This window comes from Lagopus muta, chromosome 10 (genome assembly GCF_023343835.1).
Source record: "Lagopus muta isolate bLagMut1 chromosome 10, bLagMut1 primary, whole genome shotgun sequence".
Classification (NCBI taxonomy): Eukaryota; Metazoa; Chordata; class Aves; order Galliformes; family Phasianidae; genus Lagopus; species Lagopus muta.
This window is the reverse complement of record NC_064442.1, coordinates 1,268,632-1,285,859: the sequence shown is the minus strand read 5'-3', so window position 1 is coordinate 1,285,859 and position 17,228 is coordinate 1,268,632. Positions and strand designations below refer to the sequence as shown.

The following is a 17,228-nucleotide window of genomic DNA, read 5'->3' as shown; positions in this document are numbered from 1 at the left end:
TAGATGTTAGCAGAACACTGATTAGAAAATAGTTATGCATCCCAGTGTTATTTCTCGTACTGACAAGCTGTCCTTGTCTCAGTTTTTCCTCAGTGTTGCTATCCTGAATTGCCTGTGGCAAGTGGAAATCCCTTTAAAAATTGCTCGTTACAGACTCTCTAAGTAGATACACCTATCTTGTCCTGTTCTCATTATATTTCAGTTCAGTAATGGAAGAATAGCAACGGTCGTGTGCCTTCAAGAATGTTCTGCTTAACAAGATTAAGCTACATTCTAATGTTAGTGCTTGAGATGATGAAACTTGAATACTAATTTTTTGTTTTGTTTCTTTCAAGCAAATGGTTATGAGCCTTAGAGTTTCTGAGCTGCAAGTACTTCTGGGCTACGCAGGGAGGAACAAGCACGGACGGAAACACGAACTTCTCACGAAAGCACTGCATTTGTTAAAGGCTGGCTGCAGTCCTGCTGTACAAATGAAAATCAAAGAACTCTATAGGCGAAGGTTCCCCCAGAAAATCATGACACCTGCAGACTTATCTCTCTCCAGCGTACACTCAAGCTCCATGCCAGCAGCTTTGTCTCCATCTACCATTCCACAGCTCAGTTACGATGCCCACCCCGCCACGTCACCATTGCTCCCCGTTTCGCTTCTGGGACCTAAACATGAACTGGAACTCCCCCACCTCACATCTGCGCTCCACCCTGTCCATCCCGACATCAAACTTCAGAAGTTACCTTTTTACGACTTGTTGGATGAGCTGATAAAACCTACCAGCCTAGGTAAGCTTGCGTTGTGATGTGTTTGTGTTAATGTTTGTGACTGTGCTAGTGTTTGAAGATGGACTTTTTAATAGATGGATGAATTAAGCTGCTAATGCAGCAACTGGTTAAATATTGCATCACAGCAGTGTTTAGAGAATTGCTATTTTTGGTAACTTTGGGAACAGATTGTTCTATGCAGAGAGACATCTTACGTAATGCTCATTAGTTGCTTTAGCCGAGCCATTAAATATGGTTCAAAGTTCCGTTATGTTTAAGGGGTGAGTTTGAAAAGAAACAATTGAACCTTAGGAAAAGGAACTTTAAAAAAGCAAACAAACTCCACAACTGTTTAACTTTAAAAAACAAAAAGCACGCACAGAAAAATCCCTCAAAACATAGAGCTTAATGATTAAAAAAAAAATAATAAAGTACTCCAACAACCTTGAGTAAGGCCCACAAAGGTCTTCTCATCTGTGCTGGGAAGGAATGCTGTGCTGTTTGCCATGATCCCTTATGGACTGAACATCCGAGTTTGGGAGGACTTGTGGTTCTTCAGCTGTTGTGGCTTCTTTTCTCTAACAGTTTTTGTACCAAGGTATAAATCTCTTGGATAGCTGCTGAGCACCAGATGATGCTTACAGAGCGTTATGTAACAACGTGGGTTTTTTCTGGCTCTGACTCCACCTTGCATTTGTGAGCACGGCAACTTTTAATACGACTTCAATGCAATAGTCCTGTTGATTCCTGGAGAGGCTGCTTGTATGTTGGAACCTTCTGCCGTCTTGAAATCCTGGTGAAGACTCACAGCGAGAAGAGTTGGCAGGAGGGGGAGATGGGAGGGAGAGAGTTGGGAGGTGGTGGGGCGTGAAAAGATTGTCCTTTGCAAAAGAGATTCCTTGTAAGCAGAAGTGAGCAGGTAGTTTATGCTTGTAGCCTGCGCTGCCGCAGGGCTGACAGGAGTGTGCTGTGTGAGCGAGTGTGGTTGTGTGCAGACTGCAGCACGTTGCACAGTTGTTTTGTTTTAGCTGTTGAATCTGAGACTGTGAGAAGAACAGACGGCTTTTGATCATCTCGGGTTCTGGTACAGATATTGTTTTCAAAGGTGTGCTGTATCTGTTCAGTTCAAGTCTGAAGTCTGATGGATTGATAAGCGTTCCGGGTGGTGTTGGTGCTACAGGACAGTTAGGTGCTCAGAACGTGTCTCATCACTTCTACATTATAACTACTTAAAAATAACCCTGTCATTTCAGTAAGACATCCCGATGCAGGAGTTATGGTTTGCTTTTAGTCCTAGATGTGGTAAGAACACTTTTCTGTCAGTGCTGTGCCTGACAAACCAGCCCTGAATGAGGAGATGGTAATTCGTGCTCTGTCATTTCTTATTGCTTCAGGATTCATGTACAATAAAATGTTTTTTTCCCCTTGGTGGACTCTGAGTGCCAGGGTAAGAAAATGCGAGTGGGTGAAGCTCCAACCAAGCAGTTGAAGTAATCTCTGCTCCTTTCAGTTGGTGTCAGGGCTTGTTCTGGGTTTTTGTTTAGCATGTGCATCCCGTGCTGTTTATCTGAGGCAGTACTGGTAAAAAAAAAAAAGCTGTTTCTTCCTGTGCTTTTTGGGAAGAATATTTCAGTGTCCATGCGTGCGAGCAACGTTTGTTTCCTTTTGTAGTGGAAAGCAATGCTTCTGCAGATTGTGAAGTTGCCAGCTCTAAACGTCAGGAGGATGTTTTAAAGTAATAGATGTATGTGTCGACTGGAGCAGGAAAATAACGATTGGATTAGTAACCAGGGGTGTGCAGCTCTGTGCACTATCGCAGAATTGCGGGGGGTTGAGGTGGGAAGGGACCTGTGGGTCCTCCTGGTCCAACCCTTACCTGAGCAGGGGGACACAGAGCAGGGTGCCCAGCGTCATGGCAAAACAACTCAGAGCCCCTGCGTGTCATCTTCATCTGTGCATTTATGAATACTCTGACAGAAAGGAGCTCCAAGGGATATTTTTTAATACTCACCCTAAATGGTTTGGACATTGTTCTCACTGTGGCAATGCACGGCTTTCCTCAGATATCCCATTTCTTGGTTCTCGGGTTTTGTTTTCAAATGGCAGATGCAGACTGTGAACATTCAGAACTTTGTCATTTGGCCAACGTTTTGGGATCTCCTGCTTGCTTTTTCCTGATAGGTTCATTATGGGATGGTTATAAGAAACTTTGTTTTTTTTCTTCATTTTCTTGCACCGCGAGAACTAAGAGATGAGCTGCTGAAGAGTTTTGAATGAATGTCTCTGTTCTTAGAATAGAACCTGTCAGAATGGTAAAAGTACATGGGGATGAGTGCAGACTCCATGGGTTTGAGGATTTTTGGATTCTTCTGAAAGAAATCATTACATATGAATTCAGTGGATCGCATCTTTGGATCTGATTCTCTCTTGGTCTTTCCCTATTCAATGTGGGGCTGCTTGAAGGATTGCCTGGAGGAGTCTTCGGTGCCATCAAGAAGTAATTATTAATTTGGAAAACGATAATTTGACAAAGTTTGGGGGAAGGGAGTTGCACAGCAGGACACTTGAGTATGCATTCTGTGCCCAGATATTCTGTGCAAGTAGGCAGTATGCAAGCTAATGTGAATAACAGATAAGGAAATTAAATTTGGTAACTATTATTTTTAATGTCAAGAACAAAAGAAGGAAATGGACGTTACCTTCTTATACTTGCTTCCTCAAAATGTAGCTCTGAACTGCAATAAAATCTGCTTGCTGACAGCTAGGTGGGCAGGATTCATTCACAACAGGGAAGAAAACAGTGCTTTATCAACCCCCCCTCCTCACCAGCAGCAATTACTGAGGTTCTCGTCTTTAGCATGGCTGGCTGAAATGGCTGTGACAGGCTAACGTTAGAAGGCTGTTGGCTATCTTTATTTCTGTTTGCTGTGCAGCAACCCGTAAAACCCCCAGCAGTGAGTAGGATGCTCCCAGAGTCGCCTAACGAGTTGAACGTGTAAGCACAGCCCGTGCTGCTTCAACCTGCTTGTCTCTGAACAGCTGACAGTAGCACCTAGATCTGGGTGGTGGTGGGACCGCTCCTGCTGCTCTGCTCACTTAGGTGCCTTGTTTTGCTTCCAACTGTTCCAACTATATAACTCCTACACAGCTTCTTGGAGCCTTGTGGCTAGTGCTGCTGGTCACGGTTCTGCTGCCTGGGCTGCTGGAGGTGACAGCGTTTCTGTGGTCCTGTGAAGGCTGCCAGTAGCCTCGTTTAGCTGAGAGGAAGAGATCTCTCCAAAAGGCAGCAGAGCTGTGGAATTTATCCATCTTTTGTTAGTCATCATCCTTGCAACATTGAGAAGGAACCCGTATTGGATATTTTTGTGTACGAGCCAGTTCAGGATGCTCATTGCTTGTTCTGAAGGTGTGTGGTGGTGGATGGATGTGTACTCTGAGCTCTTGCAGCACTAATGAGAAGTGTGAGCACTCTGCCTTGTGCTGAACAGCCATTTCATGTGATTATATGAAGATGTTTTGGAGAAGGAGATCCCATTTGGCCTTGACGAATGTATGAAAGCTGCTTATTATTTTGACCTTTTTTTAATAGGAATTCCTTTAAGTTAGAGAATCTTGCTTCTTAGTTCCTTAAGAGAAGCTGCAGCTTTCACTGTATTTTATTTTCAGCCTTCAGTCGCTGTGCATACGCTACTAATTGGTTATTTCTTAAGAATAGGGCCAGTTTTCTAAAAGTAACTTCTATCACACCGATAGATCTCTTGTGTGGTAAAATGTTTACTATGAGATGAGTAATGAGTACCCGAATTCTGCCAGCTTATTATGGAAGGAACCTTAGATTGTTAAACAACATCTTAAAAATACTTCTTGTTACAGCATATGTCATTTCTAATTGCTTTAGCTATGTAGTTGTTCCAAAAAACATTGTAACTAGGCTACGGGTGTTTGTTTACCTGTGTGTAGTGGAAGATTAACTTTTTCTTTTGAATTTAAAGGATGAGGGAGGTTATGGGCTGTGCCATTCTGTTTTTATGAAGCTGTCTGAACTCCACGTGGGTGATGGTCCTATGATTTGTTTGCTGTGTTTCCATGCTAAGTGATGTTTAAAGCACTGAGCCGTGGAAATGGGAATTTTGGCCCACGCATCTCAGCCTTCTGGAAGGAGGAGGCAACAATGCGGTGTTCTGGGCATCACCCCCACAAAGCAGCATCGCCAGCCTGCCAGCACCTGTGGGCTGTCTCCATTGGGCAGAAGGAGCTTCTGTGGCTCTGCTCAGGTTTGTTTAGGTCCCGGTGGAATTTCTTCACCTGTGGACTATAACAGGGTTTCTCCAGAAGTCCGGGTTCTCCCCTGGTGCCTGCCCTCAGAAGAGCAGCTCTGCCTGGTGCTCACTGACTGGCAGTCACGCTCCACGGTAAATGCTCTTGCATTTACATTGAAACTTGTTTCACGTGTGATTGGCCGTGGTTATTTGGACATGGCACATTCCTGAAGGCAGAGCTTGCGTCTGGTCTGACCAAAATCTTTAGTGTGGCTGTAGTTCAAGTTACAGCTATTAAACAATTAAACAAATCAAAGCAGCTAGAAATCTAGGTTGGAAACTGGAAGAGTTTTGTTTGGCAAGTATTTCACCCTTCCATATATCAGCGAGCTGATCTGCTGCTCTGTGCAATCAGAATCATGGTTTATATGAAAGTCACGCTTTTACTGTCTTCTGTGTTTGTTATTTTTTCAAATGTTCTTTGTGGGAGGAAGTTCAGCAAAACCCTGCATTCTCAGCCCAGGCCGCGCTCCGACTTCCGGCTCTGCAGCTTCGGGTTGCGCAAGAAGGAGCTGGAATCTGCGCTCTTGTTTGTGTGCTGTGGCAGAGCAGAGCTACGGCGCACTGAAGTTTCTTTTTTGGGCTCTGGTTTTATTTGCATATGGCCTTCTTCAGGTTCACATCTTTCCGTACTTAGTTTCTCTTAATGTTTTTAAGTTTCGCACAGCTGTGCAGCTCTTGTGCTGCAAGAGGAGGAGTGTCAGTGCTCACTGTTCACCTTAGCAGGTGATTGTTGGCCTGGTCCCAGGATCCTGCAGGATGTGGGTGCTTTCTGATGCCACTGCTCTAGTGTGGATGGATCTAGAAAGCTACTTTACTTCCCGAGATCAAATTAGGATATCTTTTTGATAATTAAAGCTTGTAGTGGAAGGAATTACGGCAGACCACACTGTTGATTCAAAGTCTGAGTAATCCATTAGTAATCAGTGAATAAAGTTTGGGGTGGCATCCCACTGAGGTGCTTTGAGGCTCGGAAGTGTTGCTCAGGTATCACGAGAGGAAGCTGTGCTATACACATATGTGCTTTTAAGATTTCCACTTGCAGCTAAGACATGGGTGTCACTTCCCAGCAGCATTTATAGCTTCTGTGTCTTGAACAGCTTTGTTAACTTGGAATCTTGATGCTTTAATCTCCCTTTAGGATGACTTTCAGAAGAAGGTGGTGTGGGTTGCTCTAATTGTAGGAGAGAACTTAGTAGGGGTTCTTATCTGATCATAAATGTTGAAGTTACTTTTTGCCTTTCTTATTAGGATTATAAAACTTGATGCTGTCTTGCTGAGACCAAAAATACGTTAGAATCAGGGTAGGCAGTGCTAGCAGCTTGCTTGGGGTGCTTCACTGCTGCTGGTGCTCTTAGGAGCAGAAGCTTTTTCCAGCCTGAATGGCAGGTGATTTTTGGGGTCTACATTTAGGTGTGTGAGTAAATCAAGGGACTTAAGCGGGGTGTGGAGGATCCAGTGATGTTCCTTGCCCAGCAGAGGAGGTCTGTGGGCCCAGCAAGAGTAGTGGTGAGAGGTAGAATGGAAAGGAGAGAGTTCTGATGCTGCTGGTCAGCATTGGATCGGTCTTAAAGGTCTGCAGGAGTCTGTGTTGCTCAGAAATGCTGTGATATGTGGCTGATTAAACATAATAATGCCTAAGTATGTGTCCAATTGCACTGGAAGTTCCAGCTGATCTATTCTTTTCATACAGTATATAATGAAGTGCTATAAAACAAATGATATTTATGAATTAATTGTAGCCTTTGGAATATTTCCAGGCTATTTTCGTATACGTATGTTTAGGCACTGTTTCAAATAATGCTCAGAAGCAATAGGCATAGCTCCATTGGGAGTGGGAAAGGCAGGGAGTAAAGAGGGCTTAACTATTAAAAGCGGTGACTTAAGCCAAGTGGAATCTGAAAATGATCTGAAGAGAGAAATGCTGCAGAGTGACCAGAACCCGAGGTCAGTTTTTCATCAGTTTTAAGCCCAAGAACTCAATACTGCCATTTCACTGTGATGCAGTGTTCTGGAGTGCAGTTGTAACCCTTGGGAGTGGATGAGGAGCTGGCCACTGCTGTCAGGGGAAGAATGACTCGTGTCTTTACAAAAATACAGCTTTCTGAAGAGTTTTGATGTGCTCCTCGGCGTCTGGCCCAGGGTCCTTCTTCAACTGGGGTTGACTTGGCTCTGGTCATCAGCAGGGGGTTTAGGTTGGATCTAAGGATGACATATTTCTCCATCCTCACTGAGAAGAAAGGGGGAGGCTGCCCAGGGAAGCTGTGCACACCTCATTCCTACAGGTGGGCTGAGCCAGGTTGGATGGAGCCTTGAGCAGCCTGCTCTGGGCATAGGATGGCTGTGTGTAGCGGGCAGCAGGAGCCCAGGGCAGTGGGGTGCTGGGTTCACAGCATGGCTGCTCAGCTCTGGCTGGTGGCAGGGGCTCGATGCTAAAGGGCTGCGGTTGATAGAAAGGAAGTGTTTGTGTGTAAATGCTTGCATTACCCAGGAGCTTCATAAATTGTGGTGCTTTTAAAAGGGCAGCGATGTATCCTGAGGTGCTGCAGATCTCCCAAACGAGAAACGGCCTCTCATCGTTCCTGTCCTGTGCAGCAGCCTGCTTTCTGCTTCGTTAAAAGCACCGTGCCTGTAAACGAGCCCTGCTCTGGATTGGTGCGAGGGGATTTGTGTGAGCTCCGTTATGAGCAATACGGGCATTGTGTTACAGGTTCCCTGGCTTCCGCTGCAATTGAGCGCGATTCAAAGCCTGTCTGAATTTTACCTTTTAAAAAGGTAAATGTTTTCTGTGCCTTAATCTGAATGCAGCCATTTTTGTCTTATTTGGAGCCGGTATATTACGTTTTCAGTGGTGCTACTTGAGAGGAGATGGAGCATAAACTGACACAATGCCTTCTGTAGCTGAAAAGAATAAAAAAGCAAAATGTCTGTCTTGCAACAAAATGAGGAATCTTCTGTGTTTAGGGGAGATACATAAATATTTATGTGTTGGATTGACATCTTCTATAGTGTTTGGGTTTTACCGGTCAATATTTTGTCAGATGTAACTGATGAAGATGATGTACTCTATTAGCTTGGTGAATGCCCAATTAACACCTCTTGTTCGGCTTACAGCATCAAGCAAAAATTTGCTGTAGTCCTGATCCTCCTGCTTAACCATTCCTGCATTCAGCAATAAACATGCTACTATTGCATGCGACTGGTCAAAGGCCAATTCACTGATGGCTTTTCTTGTCTTCAGCTAAAGTAGAGTATAAAATGTAAGCTTAATTTTAGTCCAAATATGTTTCTGCATTAGAAAATAGCGTGTCCCCTCTGTAATCAGCTGGGTGAGCATGAACCTTAGCACTGACAGCACGATGGCCAGCTGCTGTTGCATCAGGAAGCATCCCCACGTCGACGGCGTGACGACCTGAGCTTCGTTAAAGGTTTGAAGGTTTCTGCTTTTGAATGGAAACTTAGAGCAGCTTTTTCTCAAGGCAGCAAGAGGTATTTTACTGCAGAAAGATTGCGTGGCTATTTTTAGCCCCGGGTGCTGGTGAGGTGGAACAGAATATTTTTAGAGCTGTAGAAAACGCAGCCACTCGAGCTGCCTTCGTTCATTCTAATGCCATGGACTTTTTTTGTGTCAAAATAGAGTAGAACTGGTAGGAAATGTTTTTTACGCGTCATTATTATTAGTTATGCTCATTATCTCTTTAATAGAAATATTGATATAGAATTTGAAGTGTTTTAGACCTGTGAATAGCGTTCCAAAGGATTACGATGGTTTTTACTCCAACTTTGAAAACTCGTTACTCATGTGAACCAGTCAATAAAAATGCAACAAACAAGGTGTGATTGGGGCACGCTCGATACATACCAACCCCATCTGCTGCTTGGATCATTGCTGGAGTGAAGGAGGTGGAATAATTCAGCAGCTGGTGCTAGTGGTGACTTGGTAAGAGGAAAAAGAATTGCTGCACTGCAGTTTGTGCAGCTTGGTGTGTCTCATGCTAACATCAGGGCCCGGGTGTGCTGAGTGCAGGTCAGTGTCAGCTGTGCTCAAAAGAGAACGTGCGTTTGGTGCCTTGCCTTCTCTGGATTCTAAGCTGGGTGCATTAGGTAGAAGTGAATAGTTGGCTCCAACACCGCCTGCAAAACAGAGAGATTGCTGGAACAGGAGAAGTGGGTTTCCATATCGCTTGTCTGAAGCTCTTCTGGTTGACATCCATTTAATTACACAAATTGGCTTGGAAAGATTGTTATTATCCACGTTCAAACATCTCCCTTTTCCAGTGTCTGAGTAATTCACAGGACTTGTTAGCAGTAATACATGCACGGCGTTCCTTGGAATTATTGTGTGCATGTGGAACAAAAAATATCCAGTAGGCATTTGTGCTTGGTACCTCTTTTCTGGGATGTGAAGGATATCAGCCTACAAAGTAATCCTCTGAGCTCTGCCATTCAGAATGCGCGAAAGAAAAGGTTATAAAGCTTAATAATTTATAATTGTGAGGGGAAAAATGTGTTTCTGGCAACTTTCGTAAGAATTTTTGTATTAACTGTCTTGGCTGTGTTCCAGCTTTATCAGATTATAAGTTCTATTTTAATCTGCTCGGTTGTCAGCTGGAGATCTTTCTGCCTCCCTTTGTTAAATAGAAGCTGTTTGCAAGGCGTGGTTGGATGTTTTTTTTTTGCCATAAAAATGATTTTCTGATATAAAACTGTATTTGCGTGTTTCTAGTTGTAATTGAATCCCATTACTCTGAAAGTAAACAATATGTTGATCTGGTCAGGGTCTGCTTGGCTCTCCTACACCCAGCTCATCTGCTGGATGAACTGGGAGAAGTCTGCTGGCTTGTCTGCCCCCCTGATTTCCCAGCTTCCAAAATCGCTTCCATGAGGAACGCGAACTCCTTACAAACGAGGGAGTTTGTGTTGTCACAGATGAGCTTGGGAGCCTTGCGCTTAGACGTGGAGCTGCTAAATTAGCTCCCTTTGATTTGTTTTGTTGAAATTTTCATGCATCGTTTGTAGGATAAGTAGATCTAGAAATAATAGATAAGGTTATAAAAAGATATGAGAAAACATATGGGAGATCAGAGAAAACCACAAAGAAGAAAAACATTTCTCATTTCCCTCTCAGAAGATGCTTCAGTTTGCTTTGCAGCCCCCCCCTCCTTTCCTCCTGTACGAGGGGATGAGAACACATCCTCCCATCCTCCTCCCTGCTTCTGCCCCTGCAGTATTGTCACCCCAGCATTCCCCTCATACAAAGAAATAGCCAGGAAAAAAAAAAAGCCACCAAATGTTAGTTTTGCTTTCCAGTGGCACACGAGGTGGCCAAAACAAACAAAGGATGGGCTGAAGAACTTGCCCTTTTCCCGGCTGGTAGCAGCAGTGGGGCTGTGTCCCATGGCTCAGAGCCTGGCTTTGGGTCTTGGGTACTGGGATGTCTTCCCTCTGCTTGCATCGCTCAATCTGTCAGGAGTTCTGCATCCTTTGAAGATTAGCTTTGACGTTATCTCTCTTTAATTAACAAGTTGCTTCTTCCTTCTTCCCAATCTGACCCTGCTCCTGTGTGATAGCTTGTACACAGAAACAGCGTCTTGAAAACACTGCAGTGGATATTAGCACTGCTTTACAGCTGGGGAGGGTTGAGCAGCATGTGATAGAATGCACCTCTGACCACTGGGGACCATCAGCTCGTAGACTTCTGCTTCCATTTATTGGGGTGAGTGTGTGTGAGGGTGATAGCGAGCCCAGGTGGAGGTGCTGGAGGCCTTCTTGTGTTGTGAGCCTCAGCTGGCAATGTTAGAAATGCCCTACATGTAAGTGTTCCTTCAGGTAACTTAATGCTTAGAACAGTAGCTGATATTTTTACAAAAGTTCTTGTGCAGCTGCTATTCTGTTGCTGGCCCCAGCCTACCACATGCTGGCTTCAAGGGAGTACCTGAGGTATTACCCTGAAGTTGTTGCTCCTCTGTTGGTCAAGGGTGAGTCAGGGCATGTATGAGAGTAACTCAGAAATGATACATTTGAGTGCTCAGAACCAAAGTTGTTTGCAACCTGGTGCCATTATTAAGAGCAGAACTGAATGGTGAACTCATCAGCACGTGTGTTGGAGTGAAAGCTGTAACCCCTTGGCCATTTCTGCAGGAAGGTGATGCGGGCTCCTGTTTGTTCCAGGCCGTTTCCTTTGCTTTGGATGCAGTCAGGCTTTGTGTCCTTGTTGTCCCCCCCCCTCCCCTGGGGGAGGAAGTGCCTTCAGAGCACTATTTTGGAGATGCTTAATGTTTCTTTGATTTTTCAGCAGGTGCATTAATTGTTAAACACTGTTTGTGTTGTTGTGGAGTAAGTAGTGCAGAGTTGAAGGACTTCAAAGCCAGATTTCACTGCTGTGTGTTTTGTGATTGCTGGCATAGTGCATATTTGATGCATCTAACCTTATAAAATAGCTTCTGGAACTGTGAGAAGTTGCCTGGTTGTACTTTTCAGTCCCTCTGTATGCTTTTATGAGGTAACCCATGGTCTTGTGTGTTAAAGGAAATGAAGTGATTGAGAATTACCTTAATTTTTTCATTTAATATCAAATCCTTAATGTTGCTACTGTGACTGGTAAAGTCTGAAGCTGATTTATCTCAGCTTTGCTGTTACCTGCATTGCTTTTTTAATGTATACTTTATATAGAAATATAACAGTTGTTTATTGTTTTTATTTACAAGAGAAATCAAATGACAAATTCCATCTTGGCTCCAAAATTGCTTGTAAAAGCAGATGTGTATCAGATGATTGGGCTATAAATGTGTTGTGTATATATATGCACACGTTTTAACGAAAGGAGGCTGTTGTTAATTATTCTGTATTTACTGTTTTAAGGCAATTATCTCTTGTTTTCTTCCAGCATCAGATAACAGTCAGCGATTTCGAGAAACCTGCTTTGCATTCGCACTGACGCCACAGCAAGTGCAGCAAATCAGCAGTTCAATGTGAGTTTGACCAGTGGTACAGTATTTAAATATTACAAAATCCTTGAAAATACCCCAAACTCAGCTTACAACAGTTTTCACTTTAAAATGCGATCTTCAGTGTGCATAATGCTCACAGGGTGCTCGTGTGGGGAATTCTTTTCTCCTTTGTGTGTAAACTGATGGAGGAGAAAAGGGTGTGGAATGAAATACCTCTGCTGTGCTGTGGTTTCTCCTGCAGTAAGTGCTGTACAAATACAGAACTCTCCTACTTGCAGCCCCTTTTCACAGGTCAGATCCTTCGTCGAGTTCTATGTTTATTCAGTATAAAAGTGTTCCTCACACTTACCATCAAAATCTTATCAAAAAAAGTAAGAGGTAGAGATCAGGTGAGGCTGTAACTGGTTTATTCCCTTTGAAAAGTAAGAAGTAGTCTGTATCTTGGGAGCTGTGTTTTGACTGACCAGAAGGGAAGCGCGGTGCATAAAGGGCTGAGCAGAGATCTGACTTAAAGCAATGTCTGACAGAGCATTGGCAAACCTATTGTACAAACAGTGCATCTTAACCTGTTGTCTCTCTTTACCAGGGATATTTCTGGGACCAAATGCGACTTCACAGTACAGGTCCAGCTAAGGTATGTATTTGTATGGCCTGTTCTCAATACTGTGATTTTTTTTTTTTTTTTCTTAAATTACATTGTATTATCAAAAACTGTCTGAACTTAACTAGAGGGCCTGTCGTAGGCATCAGGATAGTATCTGATGGTGTCTACTGAAATTGGAGTAGGAGCAGTTGAAGAGACTGTATGTGCTGCCCTTTGTGAAACCCTGGTCTGGAGTCAAGGTCAGGCTGGAGAAATGGTAGGAAAGAAACTTGGATGATCTATCTTTTGTAGTGAGAAGCTGCATATCTGAGTGAACCTGTTGTTAGGCAGACCCAGCCTGAGGAATTCAAGAAATCTGAGGAGGAACCTACAGCCATCTTGACCTAAACCTGTAATCAGGGGGGCTTTCCTGCTTAAAGATCCATGAGGCTAGTTTGGGAACTGTATTTAGCATGTTTTCACAATTCAGTGGGAGGAAAAATAGTCATCCTAGGAAGAGATGGCTTTTAAATCATTTTATTAGTGAAAGGTGATGAAGCTCTTTGCTTTTAGGTTTTGTTTATCAGAAACCAGTTGTCCACAAGAAGATCACTTCCCACCCAATCTGTGTGTGAAAGTAAATGGGAAACCATGCAGCCTTCCAGTAAGTAAGATGTTATTTTGACATACATAATTGGATAGCATTGTTAAGAGCTGTCTGTCAGAAATTAGCCTGAGAATTTATCCTAACCTTTGTTTTCGCGTTTTGGAGCATTTGAATGAAGACAGATAGAGGAATGAAAAAGATAGTTAAGTAAATTGTTTCTCCTGAGACCAGCCGGCAGATCTAGGAGACTGATATTCTGAAAGCTTGACAGTCAGTTTTTGTTTGATAAACATCCTGGGAGTCTGGCTAACGTGGGGCTCTGTTTCGGAGATCACGCATGCACCGCTGACCAGCAGGGCTGAAGAGTAAGGCGCAGACTTGGAGGACTGGGGCAGAGCACGGGGTTGGGCTGGGCAGTGTTAGCCAGGCACATGCAGTGAGCACTGAGAAAGAGGTGTCGGAGCTGCCTTCTGATATTTCAGTGGATAGGGCTCAGATTTGCACAGCATGGAGCTGTGTGTAAGGAAAAAGAACGTGGGAAGCATGTGGTGTTTTGCTGTCTGATGTTCATACTTTTTAAACTGAAGAGGAAGCCCGGTTCAGGTGGGACCCAGCAGGTATTGTGGCAGGGCTGCAGGGAGCGGGGAGGGAGGAGGCGAAATCACTCTTCTTCTTTTGCTGAGGGAGAAAGTCCTTTGATTTCTAGGGCTATCTTCCACCAACCAAAAATGGTGTTGAACCAAAGCGACCTAGCAGACCAATCAACATTACCTCACTCGTCAGATTGTCTACGACGGTACCAAACACAATCGTTGTTTCGTGGACTGCAGAAATTGGAAGAGTAAGTAACTTTGTTTGGTGCATAATGGTGTCTAAAGCTTACTGATTTCTGCTTGGCATCTGCTCGAAGGATTTGGAAGAAAAACAAGATTCATTGTGCAGGAAATACTTCATGGTTTCGCAGTGGATCCTTCCTTATATTGACTGTATTACTCTGTCACTTCAGTCTGGGCTGATAAGGCATGCTCCCCTAGGTCAGTAGTCCTCAATTTTTATTGGTGTGAGCTGTCTCTCCTTACCTCTCACCCAGCTGTCTCTGTGAGTCAGGGCTCAGACAATTTGCTTGTCATAATGCAGGCACCTTCCTGGTTTTGGGCACTTGAGAAACAAATGTGGCATTGTGTATAGAGCAGGGGCTTATGACCTTGTAAATGCAGACACTCAGCATAGCAGCTCCATAGGATTCGCACTTAATTTCTCTCGCATTTCTGTTCTCACAAATGCTGTCCTTCTATTTAATATTTAAAAAGTCATGATTTTATAGCTTTCTCTTGTCTGTAGGGAGAGTGTCAGAACGTTGCAATTGATGCTGTAAAATTGCTGATGTTCCACTGCACTAATTAAATCTGGAACATGGTGCAAAAGCATAATTGAATAAGTTAGTCCCTGAATTAGTGCCTTACTTTCAGTGATGACAAATAACCGCTGGTTACACGTTAAAAGTTGATACGTGCTTGAAAAAACTCTGGCTTTGCCATTGCAACCGTCCTGTTTTTTGAGGTCCTGAGAACTGTCCTGGGCTGAAACGTGGTCCAAACATTTGTCTGAGTGCAAAGCCCAGGATTCCTGAAGTGAAGTGGAAGAATGCTTACAGCCCAGCCATGCACAATAGGCAGTTGTAAAACACCACGATGGTATTTCATTCCCTCTCTGTCATGATGGATTTCTCGTGGAGCATAAAACAATCTCCATTCAGATTACAGAGTAAATGATGGCTGAATGATTTTTTTCAAAGTCATCTTTTATCTAATGAGAGCCACAGGTATCAGAAATAAGCATTTATTTTTAAATCCATTTTGGTTTCTCTTGCAGAAGTGCCTGTGCACACTGATGTTATGACTTTCAGTGCAGTGCTGTGCTTTTTCTTAAGAATACAAATGGGGACTTAGGGAAAAGAAATGTCACAAGTTTGCAGCCTCTAAGCTTCTCTTCAGTGACCTAGCAATTTCCTTAGCCTTCGTAGATACCAGTTACAAAAGAATATACTGGCTAACTTCCAACTTACAATATGAAGCTGAAGATAGGGGCAAATTCTTAGCGTGCTTCATGGGAGTTATGTGCCAGTCAGAACTTCCCCTCTCGTTAGATAGAATGCTTCCTAATGTGATTGATTGAGCCCTGGGCAGTTAAATGTGAGGAACTGCTCTATTTTCAGATGTGCCAGCATAGTACAAAATCTGAATGCCTTTCCCCACCTTCTCTGAAGTGTCAGTTGCACATCTCAACTAATGTACTCTACCTTTCCTAAAGCCATAATTGTGATTTTTACACAATCTGTTTCACGAGCCTTCTGTACAAGGCGCCTTGGGCAAGTTCCTAGCTTTGTAGATTCAAGCTGTCTGTAAATAATTTCACAATGTTAATTAGCTTTTTTTTTTTTTCCTAACTTCTATACTAATTGAGGCATTAAACAAACAAGTTAAAGCAGTAGTGGTTTTTAACGATGTGAGATGCATTCATTGTAAGAATGAAATATTTAAAATGTGCTTCTGATGCTATTTCAATTTGTGTAACTTTATGCTAAGATGTATTACTGAAACCCCATCTCTGGGTTCTTGTTGCATCCTACGTAGAGTGGCAGATGTCACAACTGCCTGGATTTTTCTGGTTTGTTTTGCTAGTGAAAACATACATGGTAATTGCTGGGGGTCAGCCTTTCATTTTTCAATTTCAAGTGTGTATCTGCAAGTCTGGAGAATGCTTTATATCAAAAAGTAATTGATGCACCTTAATGTGAGGCATGTTCTGTCCTTTCCATTATTTTTCTAGGGAGCGGGGGTGGTGATGGTGTTGCTGGTGATTGAATAGCATGATAGTTTTAGAAATGAACTTCTATTCTGCTTTCCAGAACTATTCCATGGCAGTCTATCTCGTAAAGCAGCTGTCCTCTACGGTGCTACTGCAGAGGTTACGAGCAAAAGGAATACGGAACCCCGATCACTCGAGAGCATTAAGTATGTCTGATGCACTGCTCTATTAAAAAAGTAGCTTTTGTAAGTGGAGATTTGAAATGGGGCTGTACTAATCAAGGCTTGGACTTCCTACAATTCTCTGGGTTTCTAGAATCTGATAGTGGTGTTCTTTGTATTCGGTTCCAATTCAAAGACTCCGAGGCTTTTGTTTGTGTTAGGAGCCAGTCCAGGAACCCTGTTGACACAGTGAAGAGAAAAATGCAAGAGAATCTCTTTCAGTTCAGTCATGCTGGTTTTGTTTCTTCAGAATACAACAACTGTATTTACATAGTTAACTGGTAATTCAGTACCTCAGCAAGCTGAACTAAATGGCAGAGACTGAACCTTGATGCTGAAGTGCTGGAGGAAGGTCTTCATCAACACACTCTTTGTTCCTTTGGCACACTGTTGTGGAGTGGGCTCCCAGAGAGTCTGGCACAAAATTCCCTCCGCTCCCTCCCTGCTCCTTTCCAAACTTGGTGTGAGCTTTATTGCTTTGTTGTTTTCTGACAAGTTTGCAGTGGTAGAAGAAAAATACAAACAAAATCTGCTATGCACCCTTTTTTTCCAGGGCAAGTATGAAAAGACCACTTGCCAGCTGTTGGAGTTGTACTCCTTCACGCTCTTTTGGGAGATGCTCAGATAATGCGCATTGCCCACAGGAAAGGGAGGAAATCAGCCCTCCGGTGACTGCAGGCCCACAGAGCCGATGCTGTGCAGTACTGAGCAGAGCTGATGCTGTGTAGCACTGAGCAGCAGCTTATGGCGCACAGAAATCCAGCTTTCCCAGGTGGCTGCCCCTGCTTGTATGCAGGAGGGCAGTGAGGGTGTAGGTATGGTTCACAGAGCAGGAAGAACGTGGAACTGACTTGTTCACTTAAACAATGGCTGCTTATAAAGCAGTCCTCTCGGATAAAAATAGAGGCTGGGTGGAGACTGAAGACTGGTGTATTCACTAGTGTTAATGTTTCACTGCAGTTATTTAAAGCTCCACTTTTG

The 17,228-nt window shown here is 43.5% G+C and overlaps 1 protein-coding gene across 3 annotated transcripts in view; it reads left to right on the top strand.

Moving 5' to 3' along the window:
• Positions 1 to 17,228, top strand: part of PIAS1 (protein inhibitor of activated STAT 1) — a 48,231-nt gene that overhangs the window by 19,265 nt on the left and 11,738 nt on the right. For all 3 annotated transcript variants that reach the window (XM_048956008.1, XM_048956005.1, XM_048956006.1), the window contains exons 2-7: positions 336 to 780; positions 11,965 to 12,049; positions 12,615 to 12,662; positions 13,185 to 13,275; positions 13,925 to 14,059; positions 16,127 to 16,232. In XM_048956008.1, coding sequence (XP_048811965.1) covers positions 336 to 780; positions 11,965 to 12,049; positions 12,615 to 12,662; positions 13,185 to 13,275; positions 13,925 to 14,059; positions 16,127 to 16,232 — 910 coding nt within the window. The remainder of the gene's footprint in view (positions 1 to 335; positions 781 to 11,964; positions 12,050 to 12,614; positions 12,663 to 13,184; positions 13,276 to 13,924; positions 14,060 to 16,126; positions 16,233 to 17,228) is intronic.